The following is a 25,223-nucleotide window of genomic DNA, read 5'->3' on the forward strand; positions in this document are numbered from 1 at the left end:
AATAAAGAATTTCTTTAAAGTTATATAATTTAGGTATTAGTTTATCTGAGATTTTGTATGTATATCTTATGTAGCTTTCTCCGAAGTATGGAAAATATATTATGATTCAAAAAGTCAACCGACCCAAAAATATATGTTTGGTTCGGATCCAAGTACATGCAAACACATAGTTGCTATTTTTTGGACATGTGTGTCTCGGTTTAGGTCTGGATCCTACCGAGGCCCGAATCAATTCCCAAAGTATGCGAAATATTTTGTGTATATTAGGTTTATTTGGTACTCCAGATATATTTTTGGTATTACATATATTCTTTTAACTTTCAAGTTCGGGTTTTCGATTATAGTTTTGAGTTTCAGGTAAAATTTTAAAATTGTAAAATGTATTTTAGATATTTAGATAATTTTTGGTTCACCAGGTCAGATCTTGGGTAAAATTATTTTTTTTACTTTTGGAATATATCGGAGTATTTTTTGGGTTTTGAAATATTTTGGTTATTTGTTTGGGTTTTTGGGTGTTTGTTCGGGGTTTGGTTGTTTTTGGGGTTTTCTGGTACTTCGGACTTTTTTGAGGGCTACATATTGGAACCAATCCAAACCCGATAAAATTATTTACATGTATTTTATATGTATTAAATTATAGGTCCAAACTGATCTAGACACGAAAAGAAACCTACCCCTACCTATCCAAAATACCCAAATGCTCAAGCTTACTCTATTTTAATATATTTTGTATGCATTTTATAAACGTTACATTTGTTAAATCGGTGACCTTTAAGATTTTTTTAGCATATTTTCAGTTAACTTAATAGTATAAATTTGTAGGAGTTTCAATATATTAAAACTTATCTTACATAATAATTTTTTAATATTAACATTTTTATAAAAAGTCAATCTAACGTAATATAAATAATTTTATTCTAACATATGATTTGTTAAAGTGTTTTTATAATATTGTTTTGTAAATATTCGGAGATACTGATAATAATAACATACAAATAAACTTGGATGAGAGAGGTAATTCAAAGTATTGAAAGAAAATTTATATGAAGAAATAAAATGTTCATATCAAAATCAATGTATAATACAGTACTTGTCGATCTTTAAACAAAAAAAAAGAATCTACCGAGATATCAAATTATTATTTAAGAAAAAAAAGATATCAAATAATAATAAGAGATCTTAAATTAATGATCGACAAAGTACTATTGTTTCTGTCGTTGTTGTATTCAATGTATCATGCATCAGTATGGTAACTAACAATAATGTTATATAGTTAGAGAAAATAAATGTAGGTTCATAAAACATTAATGAATAGGTCCAAACAACTTTCATAAATTTATTAAAGTTTCACAGGACTTATCCAATATCTAGACCTTCTACTTATATTTTGGAAAGACCTCTTACTTAGCCATGGTGAACGGACTTGGTTTCACCGTAAAAGAAGAAGAAGTAAAAAGACATTCTTTTTAGTTTTTGCTGAGAAAGATGAGAAGTTGTGCTTAACGTCGTAGATATGTGAATATGTTACTGTTAACGTTAATAGCATATAAGGGATGATGAGTGTCTTTGTTAATGTTATTTGATATAATTAGGTCGATGAAGGTGTTTATCATATAACAAAGTCTTTCTTACTTGTATGTTTGAGTTAATATAACGTTGTCTAGAGAACTGAAATTAGACTAACAAATTATTAAATCAATTATAATGATAACACCTCATCAAAATTGAGACATAATTAAGCGACACATCAACATGCTTCAATTGTAAATATTACAAAATATAAGGTTACTATTTTTTAAATGATTCTCAATTAATATATAGGGGATTAACTACGAACCGGAAAACAAACAAAAGTTAATTAACATGAGAGAGTTATGTGGAATAAACATTTGTTCTCCATGGTATTTACATATAATAGGGTTAATAAATGTTATATAAGACTCTAGTAATATGACCAAGCTTGAAACAAAGTAGAAAATTCTAATGTGCAAAGTAAAAAGAAAGTGTTGATACAAATTTTTGTTGCTTTTATTGTCGAGTCCGTATAGTCTCAGTAGATAGCTTAGAATGTCTTAATTTGCTTGAAGTAAAAGCAAACCTTGCAGTGGTTCACAGTGTGAAACCGATTTTCAATAGCTTCATACGTGTAGGTTGCTGCAGTCATGTTCCCACCAATGTTTTTCAGCGAGCCACGGAGGTTGTGTCGTAGTCGAACTTGTAACTGCATATATGTTATATGAATGAGAGAAATTTCATGTTTATGTAATGTTCTGAACACTTACACATATATGTATGGTGATGAGAGGAATTTATATGTACCTTGAGCAGCCATAATAGGAACCGTAGGTGAATTAGGTGAAACCCTGGTTTGTACCTGGATTAGGATAAAGGGATGAAGGATCTAATTTATTTGTTTTCTGGTTCAAATTCAAGCAGTAGCAAATGTAAATGGCTGGTAGATTTAGGTAAGGAACATATAGACAGGATGATAGAATCTGGATATACCTTGGATACCAGCAGCTCTTTTTCCTACTCATTATATGATGGCGAGTAGCCGGAGCAACCTTTCATGAAGGCACTGCAAATGTAACAATTTCAGCTAACTTTAGGCTCCTTTGATAGAGTAGATTGTTGGTTTAGTTTAAGTTGTTTGGTTTTAATTTAATTGTATCGTGTAATAATTAATTGTAACAATAATTCGATATGGTCCATAAATTTTATGTAACACATTAATAAATTTGAAACAGTTAAAACTTAAATAACAATTTCGATAGTAGATAACTTTAAGACTTTATTTATATATATAAAGGAGTACACTGTCGAGCTTTTGAACATAATGTTTCAAAAGATCAATAGTGAACGCAGAAGATAAATCACCAGTTCTAATGCTTGAGACAATTACAGTGGTGTGAAATGTCAAAAAAATGCCAAAGCTCATTCGTTCAAAGTTCATGTACACTTAATTTGATCGATTTTTTTTTTTGAAAAAAACATGAAAAACTTCATAGTGTATGGTTCATAAAAGCATGTATTGTTGTCAAAAATAAAAAATAATAAATGAAAAAATAATAAAATAATAAAATAATAAAATAATAAAAAGCATGTATATACTCGATATCGAAAGATGTTCTTCCCGTGCGGGATTGGATAAACGGACTTGTATCATTAAAATTATTTACAATGGGGTGTTTAATAAAATATTCAACAGTTGAATCATTACAATGAGAATGTTGAAAAATGAGAATGTTGAAAAATGAAATCTGATGATGTGAACTAAATGTGTTGAAAATATTCAACTAGTTGAATAAGAAGAAAGTGGAAACCACCAACGACACGCTCATTTTTTTTAAAGATTTTTGACATTTTCATATTCACTTTGTTATTTAAAACTAATAATCTTGTTATAAATTAAATAATTTATTTTTCAATACAAAAATTTATCATTTTAAATTCTCTGCCAACATAGACTAAGTTTATTTAATATGAATACTAAGAAAAATAATCATTAAATTGTAAAGTAGAGCGTTGAATTTTATTAAACAAAATCATTGTACTAGGTAAGAATTGAATATGTGTTGAATGATGAGATGCAATAAAGAGAAGATAATGTGGAGTGTTAAAAGATGAAGTGAATGATGTTGAATCTTAAAACCATTATAGATAGTTTGAGTAGAATATTGTATGTATTATTTGCGAAAATGCACATAGTGTGATGTGGTTCTTAAAAAAAAACTTGATATGTTAGTTACTGGTTTCACACAGAAACAGTGGCAGTCCCATCATTAAATTTTTCTGGTGTCAAAGCTTAAATATAAAATGTAAAAAGCTTCAAAGAGGACTTCGAACCCGAGATTTCTGGGTTCAGTCATATAAAGTCAAACAACTTTTACTGTAGCATATCGATGTTTATAGTCTATAAATCTAATTTTTATTATTTTACTCGTGTCAACTGACTTCACACCTCTTCAAATGCGTCTGCCCCTTCACAACAACTATGTTGGAGTCGGCATATATGTATAACACTTTTTAATCTATCAACCAATGTTATGTGTTCAAAAAAATAAAAATAAAAAATCAATCAATGTTATGATACTCATGATGTTTAAATTTCTACATTACAATAGGGTTTTCATTCATTCTGATATTTAATTTATGCTATTTTTAGAATCTTAAGAGTCCTACTCCCTCTGTTTTATATGTAAATAGTTTTAGCAAAAAAATATTATTTCATAATATAAGATGTTTGTATAACCCATATCAACTTTTACCTTTATTACATATTGTGTGACCAATTCAATAATCCATGCATTTTATTATTAGTTGGATTTGTGTATTAAATGCTATTTTTTCAAAAGTAACGATTTTCTTAATATTAACTTCTTATATAATAAAGTTGAGTTTTTTTTTTCCTTGGGGGGAAAAATGCCATGTGGTATTTTCATTTTAATAATTAAATCTTTTCTCAACTTTATTTAATGTGTTTTAGTGTTAATTGTAATTAGGTGTTAGTTTATTTTTGTTATTAACAATTTGTTACAATGATGTTTTAATTTTAGATTGAAAGTTTAATTTATTATGGATTTTATGTCATGATTTTTTTTAGATTTCATAACTCTTATGTTACATATTTTTTAAAAATACTTTAAACTATTTCTTAATATTTTGTATGTCAAATAAAAATACAAAAATGGAAACTAAAGTTAAGTATTTAAAAAAAATAAACATAAAATAGATACATATCTAGGGCTGGGCAAATAAACCGAACCCGAAAATTCGAACCGATCCCGATCCGATAAAAATGAATCCGAACCGATCCGAATCTGACATAAATACCGAATGGATCTTGTTTTGTGGTATTTCGGGTTACGGGTATTATCCGAACCGAACCCGAATTTAAATGGATATCCGATAGAATCCGAAACATTCAAAACCTCAAAATGATCTTGTACCAAACATGATCTCAATTTGTAATATGTATCCGAAATACCCTAAGATATATTGAACATCTAAATTATTATCTATTACATAAAAGTTGGTGGTTCTATAAGATGAAAGTTGATGGTTAAAGGTGACAGTTGAAGTTTGAAGTTCTTATATTTTGGTATTTTTTTCATTGAACAATGTTTTTCATTTGAGAAATTGATTTTTCGTTTTATGCTTTTATTTATTTGATTTTATTTCTATCGATAAATATATTTAATTTTTTGTTTGATTTTGAATTATCAAGTTTGATGTTCATTTCTTATTTTTGAATCGATTTTACTTATATTTTGATTACAAAATATATACAAATCAAGAATTTTAAAAACAAAGAACCGATTTTACTTATGTCTCGAAGATTGAAGTTTGAAGTTCGTGGTTGAAGGTTGACAATGGTGCTTGCAGTTGAAGCTTGAAATTTTATTTAAGTTTTTGGTTTTTGATTTCATTGAATAATAGTTTCTCGTTTGGTTTTGGTTTTTGTTTTGGCTTTAGGTTTCTTTGAATTTTCTCATTTGTTTTGTTTTATTTATATCAATAAAGATGTTTGGCTTTCGTTTCAAATTTACGTCATTTCATAGTTGTTTTGACGAAATTGATGTTTTTACTTACTTATTTGTATTATAAGTTACCATTTATGTAGATTTGTATTGGTTACATTTAGTACAAACAATATACTCAAGAACCGAAAGTCCATTTGAAATCTAAACCGATAGTATTTCGGGTTATACCAATACCAAAATAATTTACTAAATCCGACCCGAACCAAAGAGCACCCGAACCGGTCCCGAACCGAAGTTTTAAATTATCCGAATGGGACTAGTTTTTGGTAACCATGAAAATCCGAACCCGATTAAAACAGAACCGACACCCGAATGGTACCCCGGTTGCCCAGCTCTATACATATCCAAACAATTACTTCATGTTTGAAAACATTTAAAATATGAACCTTAGTTTTTATTTATTTATTTTCATAGTTAATATATTATTATAAAATTAATTCATTACTAAACCGCGGTTCATCCACGGTTGACCCAATGATCAAGGGACCCGGTAAATTGTCCGGTTCAGTGTCCAGGCAGTTGACCCAATGATCCAGAGACCCGGTAAATCATCCGGTTCAGTATCCGGGTCCGGTGTCAAAACACTGGTTTATAGGGTTTCTTTGTATTTGATGTTGACGATGGAGAATAGAGCCTCTACGATTCTCCTTCTTTAACGCAATCGACGTAACCGTCATATAATCAATCTAGAAATTCCACTCATTCCACTCTAATAATGTTTAGTAATTGATGGCGACTCAAGTCCAAAAGACTAACATTTGGTCTATTGGTATTGGCACATAAACTCTATGGTATCTTCCCATGTTACACTACGCAATGAAACCAATAACTTCCCTGATACATGTTATCCGTGTTTACATTTTAAAAACCGTGAACATGATTAATACACTCTTAAAACTTAACTAAACAAAAAAAGAATCATTACTTCCAATCTGAGAGAAATTTAAAAACGTTTCCTGGTTGCTAAAGTTTTTTAAAATTAATGTAAACCACATACCACCCTCACCATTAATCCTTTGCACCACACTAACCATTTATTGTCAAAACTATTACTAAATGCAACAAGTCAGCAAGCCCGAATGTCACAGATAGTTAGAAATTGTCTTTCTCATGATCGTTATAGATGCTAACATCTCATTTACTAATTAACAAATTGATTTTTTACTAGGAAGATTTAGTGAAATTGTTCCATTCTGGTTAAAATAGAAGTTGTCCATTAAATATAGGAGTTTATGAATCATTTATAGTTTTTAGCTAAAAAACATATTTAGATTCATATTAAGATTCGTTGATATTTCTAAATAAGGGTGGACAAACAAGAATTTCGTTATGAACACACACAAAATCTTCCATTATAACAAAACTAATATAGAAAATAATTTTATGTTTCTTATTTTAAGATACATCTTTTTGAGAGACCTTGAAACTAAAGTAACACATACAACTCGCACCTCTATATTTAAAAGTCAACATGGTAATTTTAAAAATATTAGGTACTCACCAATTATTTTACCAAAATTGACACTTCACCCTTATTTTTTATAAAATTTATAAAATTTGAAACAGTATTCCATCTTTCTATTATTTGATCTAAATATATTAGTAAAAGTTTTATAGTTCATATATAGTTATTTTAATAATTAATAATATAAGTATGTTCTCTATATAAAACATCAACTTTGTTTTATGTTTAAATTCCAACTAAATTAATTTTGTTATGATTATCGGCTTTTTATTCTATTTTTATTAAATCGATTAGTAACAACCACTTATGCTATTCCACTTTGAACTAAACAACTTCAAACAAAGTAATGCACTACGGTCACTAACCAGTATAAAAAAGATCAGAAAATATCATTTTTAATATATTTTTATTTTCATATTTAACATATTTTATTTGTTAAGACCATATAATAATTTATAAATTTATGTAAAAGTATAACATACGAACCCGGCGCGTAGCGCCGGAATATCACTAGTTTCCAACTAAAACTACTTACACATAAAAAGAGAGAGAGAGAGAGAGAGAGAGAGAGAGAGAGAGAGAGAGAGAGAGAGAGAGAGAGAGAGAGAGAGAGAGAGAGAGAGAGAGAGAGAGAGAGAGAGAGAGAGAGAGAGAGAGAGAGAGAGAGAGAGAGAGAGAGAGAGAGAGAGAGAGAGAGAGAGAGAGAGAGAGAGAGAGAGAGAGAGAGAGAGAGAGAGAGAGAGAGAGAGAGAGAGAGAGAGAGAGAGAGAGAGAGAGAGAGAGAGAGAGAGAGAGAGAGAGAGAGAGAGAGAGAGGAGAGAGAGAGAGAGAGAGAGAGAGAGAGAGAGAGAGAGAGAGAGAGAGAGAGAGAGTATTATTGTTTTTACTTTGAAGATTTAGGAACTTTAAACTAAACTAGACATTGACCCGCCCGACCGGGCGGGTATTATTTTATGTTTTTAGCTTTTTATTTATACTAAATGATATATTTGTAATATTTAGACATAAATTTAGATTGGAAATTAATTTTATAGTTATAATAAAAATTAAGATTAAATGTTTAACAAAATATTTTGATATAAATTTTAAATTTTCTAATTAAAATAATATAGAGATTGGTCATAATTTTTTCTAATTCCAAAATCTTAACATTCTTTAAAAAATATAAATGAATAAAATATAATCTTGCGCTGTTGTTGTTTATTTCTATAGTTTGACCCGTGGCCATATAAATATTTGTTTTCACTAAATTTTTTCTTTGTACTACTGATAATATATATATATATATATATATATATATATATATGTATGTATTACATTATTGTTAATATAACATTTTAAAACAACAATTTATTTATTACTTAGATATGGAATAAATGTAAAGATAATTTATTATTCACCAAATTTTAGAAGTTAGCGTAATTATAGGATAAGTTTCTGTGTTTATAGGTATATTAAATATTTGAGAGTGATTATAGGTTATAACTTATTGTCAGCAAATATATTTTGTTTAGATATTGAATTTATTTTGGCTAAAAAAAAAATTAATAATCATCTATTGGTATAGGTGCTTTATCTCTATCATTGATTAAGTCATTAAAGATAAAATAAATAACTTTTTTCTATGTGAAGATGTTGTTTCCGATTTTTAAGGAAAAATCAGAGTGAAAAAACATGCATTTAATAATCTAAAAAGACAAGATTTTTTTTAGGAATGTTAATTAATAAGTTCAGTGGCATGGAAGTGTAATTAAAATTGAAAACTCAGGGGCATTTCCTAAGTGTACTTCTCTTTTAATAATAGAGACTAGACATTGACCCGCCCGACCGGGCGGGTATTATTTTATGTTTTTAGTTTTTTATTTATACTAAATGATATATTTGTAATATTTAGACATAAATTTAGATTGGAAATTAATTTATAGTTATAATAAAAATTAAGATTAAATGTTTAACAAAATATTTGATATAAATTTTAAATTTTCTAATTAAAATAATATAGAGATTGGTCATAATTTTTTCTAATTCCAAAATCTTAACATTCTTTAAAAAATATAAATGAATAAAATATAATCTTGCGCTGTTGTTGTTTATTTCTATAGTTTGACCCGTGGCCGTATAAATATTTGTTTTCACTAAATTTTTCTTTGTACTACTGATAATATATATATATATATGTATGTATTACATTATTGTTAATATAACATTTTAAAACAACAATTTATTTATTACTTAGATATGGAATAAATGTAAAGATAATTTATTATTCACCAAATTTTAGAAGTTAGCTTAATTATAGGATAAGTTTCTGTGTTTATAGGTATATTAAATATTTGAGAGTGATTATAGGTTAAAACTTATTGTCAGCAAATATATTTTGTTTAGATATTGAATTTATTTTGGCTAAAAAAATTAATAATCATCTATTGGTATAGGTGCTTTATCTCTATCATTGATTAAGTCATTAAAGATAAAATAAATAACTTTCTTCTATGTGAAGATGTTGTTTCCGATTTTTAAGGAAAAATCAAAGTGAAAAAACATGCATTTAATAATCTAAAAAGACAAGATTTTTTTTAGGAATGTTAATTAATAAGTTCAGTGGCATGGAAGTGTAATTAAAATTGAAAACTCAGGGGCATTTCCTAAGTGTACTTCTCTTTTAATAATAGAGATATAAAGTCTTTAAAGTTTTTTATTCCAATCATGTTTTAAACTCCGTAAAATCCTAATAACTTTCTTTAAATGAAAATCTCATAACCAATATAATTAATTTTACTTTTAAATATCTATTTTAAAAAAACCACAATTTCAGACTTTTTTTCTATCTCTAAAGTTACTTCTATTTTTAAAAATAAAAAATCGTAACAGTTAAACATAAATTAAAAGCCACAGCCGGTGGAAGCACCGTGGCCTAGTGGTCAAGGTTAAAGGCTTCTACACCCAGGTTTGGGGTTCGAATCCCAGACAACGCAATTTCTACAGGAGGAGGTCTGGGTTTCAATTCTCGGATAAGGCGGATTATGGAGGAAAATTAGAGAAAAGGCTTACGAGAGATCTTCTATATTTGTTTACAAGAATCTGGTGTGGTGGGTTTAATATAAATTTCTTTAAGTATCCTTAAAAATAAATCGTCTATATTTGTTTTCAATTACTAGTTATATATATAATATATAGAGCCGGAAAAAAAATATAATATATAGTTTTTGGTGTATCTAATCATATATTTCTTAATGTAAGTAGCAAAATTAATCTCCAGAAAAAAAACGAATGCAACGAAAGCGCAAAACTTTCAAAACGAAGACAAAAAAATTGGCGCGATCTCGAAAAACAAGAAAACGTTTCTGATTGGCTAATACAAAAGCGCGAGGATCGCTACCTAATTTATCCTCCACCGTCGATAACACAAAATCCAACGGACACAAATCTCCCCCTTCTTTTATCCCTCCCACCTATAAAACCACTCAAGAGAACCGTGAACAAAAACATCACAAATCTCATAACCTCTTCCCTGCATTAGAATCATATCACTCGTCTAAATCGATCTTCGTTCGCAATGGAAACCACCGGAAAAGTGAAGAAGGCATTCGGAGGAAGGAAAGCCAGCGGACCAAAAACCAAATCGGTTTCGAAATCGATCAAAGCCGGCCTCCAATTCCCGGTCGGAAGAATCACTCGTTTCCTGAAGAAGGGACGGTACGCACAGAGACTCGGCGGTGGAGCTCCGGTTTACATGGCCGCCGTGCTCGAGTACCTCGCAGCCGAAGTAAGTGTTCTTCTCTTCATTCATTCATTCAGATCTGATTTGTTTTATTAACAAAAAATCATTTTTCTGATTTTTCGATTTTGATTTTGGAAATTTAGGTTTTGGAGCTTGCTGGTAACGCTGCGAGAGACAACAAGAAGTCGAGGATTATTCCGAGGCATCTTCTTTTGGCGATTAGGAACGATGAGGAGTTGGGGAAGCTTCTGAGTGGAGTCACGATCGCTCACGGTGGTGTGTTGCCTAACATCAACTCTGTTTTGCTGCCTAAGAAGTCTTCTGCTAAGTCGACCGAGGAACCTGCGTCCAAGTCACCGGCTAAGTCTCCTAAGAAGGCTTAAGCCACACGATGTTGCTTTTTATTTGTGTTCTTTGTGTTGAAGATTGGTGAATGCATATGTAGAAAATCTCTAGCTCTTTTTTAAGTTTTAATTATGTAATTTTGGGTTTGATTTCTCTTCAGATCCAACTTTCTAAGTTTGATGATTTATAAAATCTTAAAGTTTGCTTATCTTCTCGTGTACTCCGCACGTATCCACAGCAGTCATTTATCACACATTATAAATTGTTCACTCTCACAAGAAATATCAAATGTTCCAATATCAGTCCAATCTCCATAGTTTCTATTATCCTGATTAAGAAAATTATCGGTTCGGTTTATAGATAATTTGTATTGCAAGCACCACTGCAAGGCTTAGCTATGATACTAATGAACCTGTTTTGAAGAAATGAGTTTGAATTGTATGGTCCAGTTTTACTAGGAATGAACGCTACGAGATCTGTTACTCTCTTCTGCAGAATTACTTTATGGTTTTGTGCTATTTGATTCAGAATTAGCTGCTGCGTATGCCTTAGCTCCCATAAGCAAATCAGGATTGTACACAACCAATTAAAAGAAAAGACATTCAAACAAAACGTTTTACTACTTGCATAATCACATACACAAGTGCTGACTTTGATTTTGTCTAGTTACTCGAAAGCAGATACATCAGAGTTAAATATGCTTCAAACTAAACGAGGTTTACATGAGAAATGATTGTAGATTTTAAAACTGAAACGAACCGTAACTCAAGAAACTACTTCCACTCTTTCTAAATGCAACAGTGTAAAATGATTTTGGTGGAAGAGTCTTAACTCGTTTTGTAATGAGCCTGTGTGTTCTCTTCAAACTTTGGTTACTGTGTTCACATCTGTTGTTGGTGCTTCTTCTTTCGCAGCCTCCACGAATATCAATCTGCCATCAACAATCTGAAAACAAATAACCAAGTGCAAATCTCAGTCCCAATTCTTTATAAGATATAGGCACATTTGGAAACATTCCCTGAGTTGACTTTTCTGATTCAAGACCAGTTAAAACACAAGAGTCAAGAATTAGATCGTCACGTTACCTTGCCATCCAAAGCCTTCATCGCCTTTTGCGCATCAACCTCGGACTCAAAAGTGACAAAGCCGAATCCTTTAGGTCTCTGTGTTTGCGAATCCTTAATAAGACGAGCTATCATAAACACACACACACACACACACACAAAGACAACAGAATCAGCTTAGACACACAATCAGGAGAATGAGAGACATTAGAAGTCAATACCTTCTCTAATCTGACCAAAGGGTGAAAACAGCTGCCTTAGCGATTGATCTGTGGTGTAACCAGAGAGTCCTTTCAAAATGACAAAAAAAAAATTGAGAAGCAGAAAATAAAATGCAGAGAATCTGAGATGAGAAAAAAGAATTTATCATACTGCTGACAAAGAGCTGTGTTGTGAACCTCTTAGCCATCGTGATTACACAGGAAGAAATTCCTGATGCGAGCATAAGCTACAAGGAAAACGGCTAAAAAGATGATTAGCCTGTAGGGTTCTGTTTCTCTCAGCAGCCTTCCATTTACCGGCGGCAGCGTTTGTTTGTTCTCATGAGTGATGATCCGGTTAACATTTGATTTTGGTTCAGTTCGGTTTTTGTTATGTGCTATAGCTCAATCTCTACCGTTCAATTCCTACACAATTGGGAAAGATAAAAAAAGGAGGTTTTACAAAAGGCCTAATAACTTTTTTTGTTCACTGTAAGGCCCAATAAGGTTTAACTGCTACATCGTTGGCCCATTAAAATAAACCTAGATCTCTTAACCCTTAAAATGAGGCTCAAAGGCGCCGGCAAAAAACCCTGATTCACTTAGTTCTCTCAGTGTCTTCGTCGTTAGCTAGCTGGAGAATTTTGAGCGGCTGCTACTTCGATTTCGAGGTTAGAAAACTCTCCAGAACATCGCACTCTACCTTATCCGATCTGCTTTTGTGTTAATATCTCTCTAGATTCTTAGGTTGGAAATTTGAGCTTGAGCGTACTGATGTATTGGAACAAGATACGTTATAGATCTATCGAATCTTTGTTTAACGTCCATTGTGATCTCTAATACTGTATTCAAATTCGTATGAAGATGCTACCGTAGATGTGTACCGAAGCAGAAATGAATTGTGTTCTATAGTGATTTTGTGTTTTTGAAAGTTTGATTAAGCTCTGATCTGATTTGTTGTTTGGTTTCAGTCCTTTTGAGCTATTGAAGAATGGTGAGGATCAGCGTGCTGAACGATGCTCTTAAGAGTATGTTCAACGCGGAGAAGAGAGGGAAGAGGCAGGTTATGATCAGGCCTTCTTCCAAGGTCATCATCAAGTTTCTCATCGTCATGCAGAAACACGGTATAGTGTCTTAAGCTTATAATATTCCTTTTTTCGTTTTTGTTTGTTTCTTCTGTTCGTGCTCACCTGTTTGTTTCATGAAAATGCAGGTTACATTGGTGAATTCGAGTACGTTGATGACCACAGGTCTGGTAAGATTGTGGTGGAGCTTAATGGAAGACTGAACAAATGTGGTGTCATCAGTCCTCGTTTCGACGTTGGTGTTAAGGAGATTGAAAGCTGGACCGCTCGTCTTCTTCCTTCCAGACAGGTCTGTCTTTATTCTTATTATGCCTTATGGTCCTTGTCATGTTATTTGCTTCTGAGTTCTGACTATTGGTTTTGTTGAACTATGCAGTTTGGTTACATTGTTCTTACCACCTCCGCTGGTATCATGGACCACGAAGAAGCAAGGAGGAAGAATGTTGGTGGCAAGGTTCTTGGATTCTTTTACTGAATAGCCATATCTTTGTCCTGGTTATACTTTGCTTCTTCTCCTTTTGGTGAGATGAGGAATTCGATTGAGCCCAGAGTCAAGAGAGGGTAGTAAGAGTTTTTGATGCGTTCGTTTTCTTAGATAATCGTTTTGTTTGTTTCGCGCAAATGTAGACAGTAATGTGCTTATTTTGAGTCATTTTATCTTTCCTTTGCTAGACACTTGTACCCTCTTGTTTCGATGGTTAAAGCATCATAATCAATTTTCTAAATCAATGAACCTTTGATACTCTAGATTGTATTATTACCACCCTATTAATCTACAAACTATCCAACATTTCATGCATATAAACAAAGCTTTACCTTTGATAGTTTAACTAGATTTTCACCCGCCCTTTGAAATGGCGGGTATATTTTTGTTTTAATTATTTTTTTATGTTTTCGCTTTTTTGTAATCATATTTATGTTAATTGAAGTATAAAATCATTTTGTATATTATAATTTTTAAATTTTTAAACATTTTGCGCTTAATTTGTATTTAATCTATTTTAAAATTTTGTACATAAACATTTTAAAAATTTTACCCGTTTTGCACTTAATTTGTATATAGATACTCATCCCATTTTAGTTTGTTTTAATGGTTTAAATTTGGAAACTTTTTAATTTGTTTTTAACTCTCTTGTATTGGTTCAATTTTCTTTAATAGAAGTATGTTAATATGTTATGTCTGCTTATTTTCATAAAAATTACTGCAATAACCTATAAAACCTATAATCATAAAAAATAAATGTAAAATTTTCAGTTTGTATTAAAAATTACTCTTTATAAACCAAAAATTAATATACTAACTGTTTAAATTAATATTTTTGTTTAATTTTGTAAATCTATCCTATTTAAACAGGATCATATGATCTATTGATTTAGTTTTAGAAAATCAGTTACATTTTCATTCACAAAAAATTAAATTTTATATAAACATAAAATCAATGAAGTTGGCTGACCTATTTATATTTTATAATCTACTTAATATAAACATAATTTTATAATAATCAAAATAGAATAATTCGTTTATTTGGTGTGTCACATGTTCATTTTAATGTATTTATAATAAACTAAAACTAAAACCAAGTTTTGAACTTGTTATGTATTAGTCAAATAGTTTTTTTTATAAATTATTAATATAACAAATTAATGTGTTTGTTATACCAGTCTTAAAAATATACTAATTCATTTCCTGAAATATTGGTACGGTTTTCAGATTTAAGATATTTTTATTATAACATATATAATAATTCATATTTAATATTTTGCTGTCTCAAAATATTAAGATATTCTTGAAAAACCTAGTTCTTACAGAAGTCTATAAATTATGTTCATGGAAGGTTTAATAGATTTATACATGTAATTGTACTACGTCCGCTGTTAAACAGTTAATGTGTTTACTATAGATTTTAATATGAAATTTACTGTAACCGTTATTTACCCAATGCATTTGCATTTGTTATAAATAAAAAGAAAAAACAATTATTAATATCTGAAAACGGCAAATAATGTAGTGGAAAGAAGTGGATTCCGTGTATTATGGGATTACATTAAATTGAATGTTACGAAATTGAGTATTTAGATTAGTGGCAGTATTTGGGCCAAATGTGGATTCACTTAAAGCACATTGTTGGAAAGTTCGCTGCCCGCCAAAGATTAAACATTTTCTATTGGCAATTGGTATCAGGATGTATATCTGTCAGAAAGAATTTAAATGCGAGAGGGCTATCAGGGGACTTGTACTGCGATAGATGTGGGGCTACGGAGGAATCGATTAACCATGTGTTTTTTGAATGCCCTCCAGCGCGTCAGGTTTGGGCACTGTCCAATATCCCATCTAACTCAACAATTTTCCCAACGGGATCTTTGTTCACAAATATGGATTACCTATTTTGGCGAATACGGCCCGAAATGGAAGATCATCAATTTGCTTGGATATTATGGTATATTTGGAAAGGAAGAAATAATAAAGTCTTTAGTAATTTGGATATAGATCCGCGGGAGACTCTTCAACTGGCGGTAACAGAAGCACGGCTATGGGCTGAGGCCCAAATAGTGCAAGTGCCAACACAAAATCCACAACAATCGAATCTGCCGATGATTCCCGGCAGGTGGTGTTTCGTGGATGGATCTTGGAAGGAAAATGAAGTCTTCTCTGGGCAGGGGTGGTATAGTACACTAGAAGGCTTCACAGGACTAATGGGAGCACGGAATATAAGGGCTTCTCTCTCTCCTCTTCACGCGGAGACAGAAGCTTTAGTATGGGCAATGGAATGCATGAGGAATTTGCGTCAGTTTCGGGTCACGTTTGCAACAGATTGTCTGCAACTGGTGAAGATGGTTTCTGAACCAGAGGAATGACCGGCATTTGCTAACTATTTAGAAGACATAAAGACGTTGAAAGAATCCTTCCACAGCTTGGAGATCATTCATGTACCTCGCACACAAAATTTGAAGGCCGATGGTTTAGCACGTAGTGCTAGGAAACAAACGTCCTTTGTTGTGCACATGGATGCAGAGCTACTGTTTTGGTTTACAGAGTCTGTTTGAATCTGTAAAAGTCGATGACAAAAAAAAAAAAAGATTAGTGAAAGTAGTTATAGTTTCCGTAATCAAAAATAATCAGTTACATATAGATTTCATTTTTGTTTTAAATTGGACCTGACCTTTATCAACTGGTCATGTTCCAAAATTAATAGTATTGATATATATATATATTAACTTAAAACATAATAAGACCCGCTAAAACCAAAGGCTATAGATTGAACCAGTGGATGACCAATATTTAACCCAATTTATTTAAATTGTTACTTTTATAAATTTTAGATTTAATTTCATTATCTGAATTAGATACTCAATTAATTTTAATTTTTATATTATTGTATTTTATTATATGTCTTCCTTTCAACTTGTTAAAAATTATTTAAATTAAATTCTTATGTGAAATGAAAAATAAATAAAATAAATTTTAAAAGTTTACTATATTTTTAAACGTGATTTTTTTATTTTATTTTTCAATATTGATATATTTATATCTATTCTATTAAATTATAAATATGCTTATTGATAAATGTTATATCCAACTATTTATTTCATTTATTTAAAGATCCATTGATTATTTTCTTTATATAATTGTATCTAGTTTTGTTTAAATACTAACAACCACAAATATAATTAAAAATACATATATGAAAACTAATTTTCTCAAAAGAAATTAAAACAAAAATATATTCATCTTTTAAAGAACAAATCAAAATCTAGTCATATATTAAAATTAATTAAACTACACCATAGTCCATCCACAGTCTTATTATCTCACAACTATATCAGAACAATTGGGAAGTAGTCTAAACCTAGTTTCTAGTATATTAATATCATTAATATTTATTTACAAAATACATCTAAATAAATGCAGGTTAAACTAATAATTATGTGATCAAAACAAAAAATAGAGAATAGCCACGTAGTCTGGTGGAAAGTGTTTCCTAATATTTTGGAACTAAAGAGTGATATTTAAAAAGTAATGAAATTAGCAACGGCGATTTTAGAAGTAGTACTTTTTAGGTGGTTTAGAAATAGTTTCCTTTAATTACAGTTAATAGAGTTTGATTTATTATAGTTGTATAATATTTGGTTTATTATTTTACATGGTCAATTTATTAGTTGGACACAACCTTCTATCAATTGGTCATGCTTCAGAATTAATAGAATACTAGATTCTCACCCGCCCTTTGAAGGGCGGGTATATTTTTATTTTAATTTTATAAAGAAATTTAATTTTATATTTGTGTTTTTTGTAATTATATTTGTGTTTGTCTTTGTAATCATATATGTGTATTGAATTTGTGATATTGTATAACTATAAATTTGTACCTAGTGTTTTGAGATCCGTTCTAAACCCGCTTGAACCGATAAACTCATTAATCCGGTATGTAATCTGGTTTGAGTTTTAAGAAAAAAATATTATTTAAGCATCCGCGAAAACTCACGAAAACCCTTTAAAACCCATAATCCGGCTATCAGTTGAACCACTGGTTGAACTAATGTGTAACTTAGTTATTAACTCTTTTTATTTTCAGTTATATTATTAGAATCTATTTGTATTCTAATTAGGAAGTTTGATTTTGACCCGCCTTTTAAATGGAGGGATATATTTTTATTTTACATATTTTTTAGAAATTTAATTTTTATATTTTAGTTTTTCTTTGTAATCATATTTGGGTCAAATATTTTTAAAAAGTTATTAGTAAGAGCTTTTGATAATTGTATTAAATTTGTGATGTTGCAAACCTAAATATTTGTGCTATTTAATTTTGTAGTTTTTACATATTTTTAGAAATTTGATGTTTATATTTTAGTTTTTAATCATATTTGGGTAAAATATTTTAAAAAAATTATTAGTAAGAGTTTTGACCAAAATAAATTATGTGTAAAATTTTTTATATATGTGTATTAGGAGTATTAGTAAAAATTATCAGGATTTAAAAAATTCTTTTTTCATGTCTAAATTGCACTAATCAAAATCTAACGTTTTATCATCAGATTTTAAAATTATTTCTTATTCAAATAAAAAACAGTATTATTGTCACCATCAATTTTTCTTTTAAAAAATAAACATCATCATCACAGAACCCAGATTTTTTGTAAGCAAACAATTTCCCAGTTTTTCCCTCAAAAAGAATTATAACATGCACGTATGCGTAATGCATCATATTGATCAATTGATCATCGTTTCCATTCTTACAACATTTTGTAATTTGTTCAAACAGTTATTCCTTTTTAATCATGGTCGAGCAGTTATTGTAGAAGTTTGAAAAAATGCTGGTTATTAGGAATTTAAGTGGCGGTTAGATTAAAAATATATATAACTTATAGATGCAGTTATATTAAAAGGCATTTATTGTTAGGATTTTTAAATTGGACCTAACTAATATCAATTGGACATGTTTAAGAATTAATAGTATTGATATTAAAAGTAGATTATTTCGTTTTTTTTACAACACATTACGTTTATAATCAAGATCTTTCACATTTTTCATACAAACATATTCAAACTCATTATTTCATGCGCCAACCACCATTGTAGTATTTATGTGTATAATAGATATGATGTATATGAAGATTATCTTCAAGACATGTTCAAGGACATTTGGGATGGCCTTTGGAGTTTTTCATATCCCTGTAACAGGGGCATTCATCTTTGTTTCCATAAGTGCCGGAGGGAACACAGAAGTTACACTTCTCACAACATATATTGCAATACTTGAGACACCGATCTTGTCTTCCTGCCTTTGAACATCTCGCATTGCATTTTCCGTCGCATGGTGCTAGTTTATGTATCATTTCCAAATACATAATTAATATTTTATCAACCGCGAGATTAAAAAAATAGAACTGTTAAATAAGTAAATGAATTATGTATACTTACAGGCTTCTGAAAACATGAACAAAGAAGATGAGAGGAGTAGGGAGATGATGACGAACGTTACAACAGCGAGTTTCATTTTCATTCTTAGCGAGGTTGAAGTTATTCTAATCTGATTCGATGAGGTTTGTTATTTTGGGAAGATGAAGACAAAAGCTCAAGAGTTTCCGCACAATGCAAAAGAAGTGATGGTTTGGGCTGAGCACAAAGTAAGTTATATATGCTGAAACAATCTTGGAGTAGGTGAAACGCATCTTATGGATTGTGTATTTGAAAACACAACTACAAAAATAAATTTTACTAATTGACATTGTATCATATACATGTTAATTTCAAGTTAGTAATACTTGATGTCCAAAAGAACAAGATAGATGGTACTGGTAAGGACTATTCACTATTTGCATATTTATTTGTATTACATTGGTTTAAAGAAATAGAAACTATGTTATATTCGCTTCTAACAAATCATAATACTAGTATAACTGTTTTTGTAAATGTACATCAAAGATTATTATTTTGCTTAAAGTGAGAAATACGGAGACACAATGTCGTTCACGTTGAGCGACCATCGCGTTAAAGCTATAACAAGAGTGACACACGTAATTGGAACTAGGGGGGAGCTTCTAGAGCTTTCTTCCCTCAAAGTTGTAGTTTGACGCAATGCAGCATGCATCTCTACTTACCTCAAAACCAAAATGCTAGATGTGATCGCAATAAGATCAAGAGATTGAACTAAAGTCTTAATTAGACCAGTACCCAGTTTAACACTATTAATAAAGTGTGTTTTTGTCTAGACACTGCTAAACTAGATCTCATCCTTACACGAATGTAGTCCAATAATAATATATAGGCTAAACAAATGGGATGGATTCAACAATATGTTTATTCTACATGATTACATTATCATCGTATGCAAAACTAAAATTATTAGAATTCCCGCTTATATTTTTGTCAAGAAACTTCCATCACTCTCGTTATTTATATCTTCGGGATAATAATCCATTCTATGTATGCGTGTGTAATGTGTATAATGCACTAATGTACAGATACATTAACTCTACAGAAAATCATTCAAAAAGTTTTAAATTAACAAAATTCATTGTAAAAACGGTAACTTAATTTAACACATCAAGTCATTGTAGTTGAAGAAATCTCCGAAGTGGAATTTGGTTGGCAAAAGAGTAGCTTAAAAGGCATATCTATACCTCACCCAAGTTGCCTAAAATTGTGTATTTACGAGAGTTTATAAAAAGGCCCATAAGGGTTCATGCTTTCTGGGCCAGACTTTGCTATCTCTCTCTCTCTTTAGTCTTTCCCTCCCTCTCTTCGCGGTTTTTGCTGCTAACTTACGCCGGAGGTAATATCGAAGAATAAGTTTAGCCTTCAGAACAAGCGTATTTTAGCCTTCGCCCCATTTCAAAAACACACACTCTCTCTCTCTCTCGTTCTTCTTCTCTGCATTTGTATTTGATGAAACAAAGCTATTAGGTCTAATCTCTCAGTTTTTTTTTTCTCTCCCTTGAATAGATTCGATGGCTGCACCACCTGCTAGGGCTAGAGCCGATTACGACTACCTCATCAAGCTTCTCCTTATCGGTGATAGCGGTACGAATCTTCCCCCTCCTTCATGATCCAAAGCGATCAATTTCGAAATCGCCGAATGAATCTATACAATGTAGTTAGTGTGCGTGTTTTTAGATTACATAGGGATTGTGGTGTTGGTGCAGGTGTGGGTAAAAGCTGTTTGCTGTTAAGGTTCTCTGATGGCTCCTTCACCACTAGCTTCATCACCACCATTGGGTTTGTCTTCTTCTTCTTCTTATTCAAAAGCGATTAGATAGAGACCGTCTCTGAGTACTTAATCATGTGGATGACAGAATTGATTTTAAGATAAGAACAATTGAGCTTGATGATAAACGCATCAAGCTCCAGATTTGGGACACTGCTGGTCAGGAACGTTTTCGCACCATCACCACTGGTACAGTCACCACCTTCTTTTCCTATTGACCTACTTGCTTGCTCCTCTTTACATACGTCTTCCCACGGTAAATTTAATGAGAGAGGATTAAGAGTCGATGAGTTGAGTGACACCTTCTTCACATATGAGCTACTTTATCTAATTGTGACCTTAACACACATTTTTCCCACTGGAAACTGAATTAGAGAGGATTAAAGAGTCGAATCGCATCTTTTTTTTTTTTTTTTTTTAGTTTCTGCAGTCTAATGGTCGGTGCATGTTTTGGTGATATCATTGTTCACTTGTTTAAGTTGATAAGCACCCTTTTTCTTTTTGCATCAGAATTTATGTTTACTTGCTTTACACTTTTTTTTTTTGCAGCTTATTACCGTGGTGCAATGGGCATTTTGCTGGTGTATGATGTCACTGACGAAACATCCTTCAACAGTAAGTTGGTCTTACATTTCTCTGCTATGTTCTGGATCTGTTTTCTTTGACCTTTGTATTTGCAGACATCAGGAACTGGATTCGTAATATCGAACAGCACGCTTCAGATAATGTCAACAAGATCTTGGTTGGGAACAAAGCTGATATGGACGAGAGCAAGAGGGTAATGTTCACGCTAAGCTCTTTTTTTTTTTACAAACTGCCTGATCCACAACTAATCAAATGATTAGCGTTTTTTTTTTGGTAATCTTTTTTTTTTCTTTTTCTTTTGCAGGCTGTGCCAACATCAAGGGGTCAAGCACTTGCTGACGAATACGGAATCAAGTTCTTTGAAACAGTAAGCTAAACCTTGTCTCATCAGAAACAACTTAGAATACTCTACATTGGTTGGTTCTTACATTGCTAATAAGTATTTTCATATGTCAGAGTGCTAGAACAAATCTAAATGTGGAAGAAGTGTTCTTCTCGTTAGCAAAGGACATTAAGCAGAGACTCACTGATACCGACTCCAGAGCAGAGGTTATTTAGTTACATTATCCTTGATCAATTCTTTTTATTTTTCACATCTTTGGTACAAAAAACCTGTCTTCTTTTGTTTGTCACAACTCTACCGTTGTTGATTAGCAGCCTGCGACGATTAGGATGGGCCAAACAGACCAGGCGTCTGGATCCGGACAAGCCACCCAGAGCTCTGCTTGCTGTGGAACTTAACAAGTCTCATAGTTCTTTCTGAAGCTGAAGTGTGCGTGAAAAGGAAGTAAAGAACACTGATTGGTCTTGGGCAGTAGAAATCTTGAAGAATCGTTCATTCTCAGACAGATTTGATATAAACTATTGCTCATTGCTTGTTCCTTCTCAGATAGATTTGATATAAACTATTGCTCATTGCTTTATCTGTTACATCATGGATTCTTAAAGCTTTTCCCGTTTAGCAGACTTCCAAAAAGTTCTCTCTATACAAAATTAAAGTAACAATATAGAAGTAAAAGATCCAATAAAATGTTTACAATCTTACAGTTCTCCACATAATATAATAATATTTTATACATTCAAAATCAAAAGCAACGCTCTTCTTTGCCATAGATACGCTGAAGTTCCCTAGTTGCTGCTTGGAATGATTCTGATCCAAAACATAAGAAAAAAAAAACAGTTTAGAAAGTTGAAAGACAGACAAAGCAAATCAATGAGGAAGAAGAAGAAGATTAGTAGACCTTTCCATATGCGGAATGCTTTCTGGTTGATAGGAGAGCCAAAAACAGTCTGAACAACGTCAAACAACACAGTCTCTGGAGTGTTCCTAAGTTCCTGAACTATCTGATATATCGTCTTCCCGTTTTCAAAGTAAATATGATTGTTTGGATGCTTTGTCTTACATCCAGCGTGTCTCTCAAATGCATACGCATTAAGCACCTTCAATGGATTAAAAAACCAAATCAACAATCAGTCAACGTTCCTCAGTAGAAGAGCTTTTATTTACGTTGATTGATTCACCTTTGTATAATCGCAAGCTTGACATCCACAGAGATAGCCTGACCCTTTGATGACTCCTCGAAGCTCCTGAGAGTTTTTAGATTTGTTACAATACGGCAAAGCTTTAAAAATAAGTTGAGTTGAGAGATGAGACATTAAAGTAAGTGTTTAACCTCACGCGAGAGAGCAACGTACTTCACAGGAACGCCGTCGAGCATACCAGTTGATATCAAGCTTCTAACATTCGAAGGAAAGCTTGTGGAAGCTTCCTTCTTTGAAGGCTTATTATACTCTGGTTTACTCTTTGGAAGAGATTCCAAACTCTGTTTAGACACTTGCTGCTGTTGCTCACTTACAACTTCACCGCTGTTCTGTTGTTGTGCGGTTTCTTGGCCATAAACCATATCTGGATCTTGAACATAAGACTGATGATAGTTCCCAACCACATTGGAACTGGAGTCAACACCGTTAAGTTCACCAAAACTGATCCCATGAGCATCATCCTCGCCGCCATAAGGATGCCCACCACCCTCCATCGCGAAATTCACAAAGCTACCACTACTCTCGTTCTCTCTCCCACAAGCTCTTATCGTCTCCTTGACACGGCTAACCTGAAGCTTTCTACTCCCACCATCACCACCACCACCAAAACCAACCTCCACGCCGTTAGATATCGACAACTCAACAGACCTATCTTCCACCATATAACTCTTGGGCTCTGTTCTGTTATCTCTGTTGTCACCAAACAAAAGGGGTCTAGGCATTTCGGTTCCCAGAAGCCTCTCCATGAACCCGTTAGAGACGGACTGAAAAACAGAGGAAGTTTCCCATAGAGGGAGACCTACTACTACGTTTGACTTCCCTGGATCCTGCACAACGGCTTGCTTCTTGTTTGGGAAAGTCTCGGAGCGAGAAGAAGAAGAAGAGTCGACGAACCAAGGATGAGGACGCTTCGCATCGTCTCTCGGTGGATGATGATGATCGTTATAAACAGAGTCTTCCTCTTCCTGGCTTGCATTCTCATTGTTCTTCAGAACCCAGAAACCTTTGCTTTCATATGACTTGAAAAACAAAATCAAATGCAATAAGTTTCTAAACCAATCTTCTCAGAATTAATGCAAAGACTTACCATTTTTTAGATTCGTCGAACCCTTAGGAAGCTGGAGCTTTTGTCAAGATCAAAACCTTTTGAAACGAATTCGAATCAGTGAAGTGTGATATGGACGAATCTAAATAAGAAACTGAAACCTAATTGCTCAGTGAAGAGTGTTGTTGAAATCATGAAATTGATTAAAACCTAATGGGCTGAGGATTTGGAGGAATCGGAAGATTGGGTTACCTCGATTTGATGGTCGGGAAACTCGATCGCCGGTGAGGAAGAGAGTGATTTCGACGGAGAAAGAAAGTTTAGTCGGATGATGATAGGGTGCGCGAGAAGCACCGGAACTTTGCTTCGACCTTTTTTTTTTTCTTTTGATCTGATGTTATTGGGTACCACGAAGCTTGTCTTACTGTTGTCTGATCTTGACCGTTCATCTCTACAAGGCTTGTCGGCCCGAACTTCTTACAGTTTTATTTTGATGTCATTAATAGTTAGATTTAGCCCACTACTCTGTGCATGTTCAATGCCTGTTTTTACGAAAAAAAACTGATTTGCAATTTGGTTTGTTCGGTTTTAATTCTAGGATAATTTGAATTGAACCAAAATATAAACCGAATTGATCCTTTCCTTGGTTTATTTTTAATTTTATTATCCGAAGTACTAGGGCCAATGAATTGATCCAAAACGAATTTTGTTCAGATCTTAAATCTAAACATTTTTCTCTAAGATTATATGATATTCCAAATAATCAAACATGAACCGAATACTTGAATGCCTATGTGTACTACTGTGTATAAACACCATTCATATGCGACTTTTATTCATCTAGCAGTTAGCAGCAAGTCTAGAGTGCTTCACTAGTCCACTTTTGAATGAATCACTTGCCTTTTTCGTTTGTCAAAAT

General features: G+C 32.0%; 6 protein-coding genes across 9 annotated transcripts in view; 3 read left to right on the plus strand and 3 right to left on the minus strand.

The window, feature by feature from the left end:
* The first annotated feature begins 10,483 nt into the window (after positions 1-10,483).
* Positions 10,484-11,282, plus strand: LOC108832644 (probable histone H2A.7). The gene is made up of 2 exons (XM_018606109.2): positions 10,484-10,774; positions 10,873-11,282. The coding sequence occupies exons 1-2, from the start codon at positions 10,565-10,567 to the stop codon at positions 11,110-11,112; spliced, it is 450 nt and encodes a 149-aa protein (XP_018461611.1). The 5' UTR covers positions 10,484-10,564; the 3' UTR covers positions 11,113-11,282.
* Positions 11,283-11,660: 378 nt separating this feature from the next.
* Positions 11,661-25,223, minus strand: part of LOC108832647 (uncharacterized) — a 44,355-nt gene continuing 30,792 nt past the window's right edge. Inside the window, exons 2-5 of one of the 2 annotated variants that reach the window (XM_057002567.1) lie at positions 12,511-12,566; positions 12,360-12,428; positions 12,160-12,266; positions 11,661-12,019 (exon numbers count right to left, since the gene is read on the minus strand). In XM_057002567.1, the coding sequence (XP_056858547.1) occupies positions 11,936-12,019; positions 12,160-12,266; positions 12,360-12,428; positions 12,511-12,547 (297 nt within the window). In that variant the 5' untranslated portion in view covers positions 12,548-12,566 and the 3' untranslated portion in view covers positions 11,661-11,935. Of the gene's footprint in view, positions 12,020-12,159; positions 12,267-12,359; positions 12,429-12,510; positions 12,686-25,223 lie in introns of those variants that run through there. The other variant, XM_018606113.2, reaches the window with a different exon arrangement.
* On the plus strand, positions 12,907-14,148 carry LOC108832643 (40S ribosomal protein S15a-like). The gene is made up of 4 exons (XM_018606108.2): positions 12,907-13,009; positions 13,310-13,462; positions 13,552-13,712; positions 13,800-14,148. Exons 2-4 carry the CDS (start codon positions 13,330-13,332, stop codon positions 13,896-13,898), a joined length of 393 nt encoding a protein of 130 aa, XP_018461610.1. The 5' UTR covers positions 12,907-13,009; positions 13,310-13,329; the 3' UTR covers positions 13,899-14,148.
* Positions 18,873-19,517, minus strand: LOC108832641 (gibberellin-regulated protein 10-like). Its single transcript, XM_018606107.2, has 2 exons — positions 19,347-19,517; positions 18,873-19,245 (listed from the first exon to the last, which is right to left on the minus strand). Exons 1-2 carry the CDS (start codon positions 19,426-19,428, stop codon positions 19,058-19,060), a joined length of 270 nt encoding a protein of 89 aa, XP_018461609.1. The 5' UTR covers positions 19,429-19,517; the 3' UTR covers positions 18,873-19,057.
* LOC108842994 (ras-related protein RABE1c) lies at positions 20,744-22,678 on the plus strand. 2 transcript variants are annotated; one of them, XM_057002565.1, is made up of 8 exons: positions 20,744-20,948; positions 21,071-21,143; positions 21,221-21,321; positions 21,682-21,747; positions 21,813-21,910; positions 22,022-22,084; positions 22,174-22,266; positions 22,372-22,678. In XM_057002565.1, the coding sequence occupies exons 1-8, from the start codon at positions 20,876-20,878 to the stop codon at positions 22,456-22,458; spliced, it is 654 nt and encodes a 217-aa protein (XP_056858545.1). In that variant the 5' UTR covers positions 20,744-20,875; the 3' UTR covers positions 22,459-22,678. The 2 variants fall into 2 exon arrangements, with proteins under 2 accessions (XP_056858545.1, XP_018471568.2); XM_018616066.2 differs by having other exon boundaries at positions 22,375-22,678.
* Positions 22,657-24,708, minus strand: LOC108842993 (uncharacterized). Of its 2 annotated transcripts, XM_057002562.1 has the most exons (6): positions 24,557-24,708; positions 24,347-24,402; positions 23,391-24,278; positions 23,239-23,304; positions 22,959-23,157; positions 22,657-22,867 (listed from the first exon to the last, which is right to left on the minus strand). In XM_057002562.1, exons 2-6 carry the CDS (start codon positions 24,347-24,349, stop codon positions 22,803-22,805), a joined length of 1,221 nt encoding a protein of 406 aa, XP_056858542.1. In that variant the 5' UTR covers positions 24,350-24,402; positions 24,557-24,708; the 3' UTR covers positions 22,657-22,802. The 2 variants fall into 2 exon arrangements, with proteins under 2 accessions (XP_056858542.1, XP_056858543.1); XM_057002563.1 differs by lacking the exon at positions 24,557-24,708 and having other exon boundaries at positions 24,347-24,419.

Source organism: Raphanus sativus, chromosome 2, assembly GCF_000801105.2.
Source record: "Raphanus sativus cultivar WK10039 chromosome 2, ASM80110v3, whole genome shotgun sequence".
Lineage (NCBI taxonomy): Eukaryota > Viridiplantae > Streptophyta > Magnoliopsida > Brassicales > Brassicaceae > Raphanus > Raphanus sativus.

Bases quoted from the DNA above. Each gene is read 5' to 3' on its own strand.
- LOC108832644 (XM_018606109.2), top strand. From the start codon at position 10,565: ATGGAAACCACCGGAAAAGTGAAGAAGGCATTCGGAGGAAGGAAAGCC. The intron at 10,775-10,872 runs GTAAGTGTTCTT...TTGGAAATTTAG, and splicing joins TCGAGTACCTCGCAGCCGAA to GTTTTGGAGCTTGCTGGTAA.
- LOC108832643 (XM_018606108.2), top strand. From the start codon at position 13,330: ATGGTGAGGATCAGCGTGCTGAACGATGCTCTTAAGAGTATGTTCAAC. The intron at 13,463-13,551 runs GTATAGTGTCTT...ATGAAAATGCAG, and splicing joins CATCGTCATGCAGAAACACG to GTTACATTGGTGAATTCGAG. The intron at 13,713-13,799 runs GTCTGTCTTTAT...TGAACTATGCAG, and splicing joins GTCTTCTTCCTTCCAGACAG to TTTGGTTACATTGTTCTTAC.
- LOC108832641 (XM_018606107.2), bottom strand. From the start codon at position 19,428: ATGAAAATGAAACTCGCTGTTGTAACGTTCGTCATCATCTCCCTACTC. The intron at 19,246-19,346 runs GTAAGTATACAT...TACATAAACTAG, and splicing joins GTTCATGTTTTCAGAAGCCT to CACCATGCGACGGAAAATGC.
- LOC108842994 (XM_057002565.1), top strand. From the start codon at position 20,876: ATGGCTGCACCACCTGCTAGGGCTAGAGCCGATTACGACTACCTCATC. The intron at 21,748-21,812 runs GTAAGTTGGTCT...TTGTATTTGCAG, and splicing joins TGACGAAACATCCTTCAACA to ACATCAGGAACTGGATTCGT. The intron at 22,085-22,173 runs GTAAGCTAAACC...TTCATATGTCAG, and splicing joins GAATCAAGTTCTTTGAAACA to AGTGCTAGAACAAATCTAAA.
- LOC108842993 (XM_057002562.1), bottom strand. The intron at 23,158-23,238 runs GTGAATCAATCA...AATCCATTGAAG, and splicing joins AAGCTTGCGATTATACAAAG to GTGCTTAATGCGTATGCATT. The intron at 22,868-22,958 runs GTCTACTAATCT...GTTTTGGATCAG, and splicing joins AGCATTCCGCATATGGAAAG to AATCATTCCAAGCAGCAACT.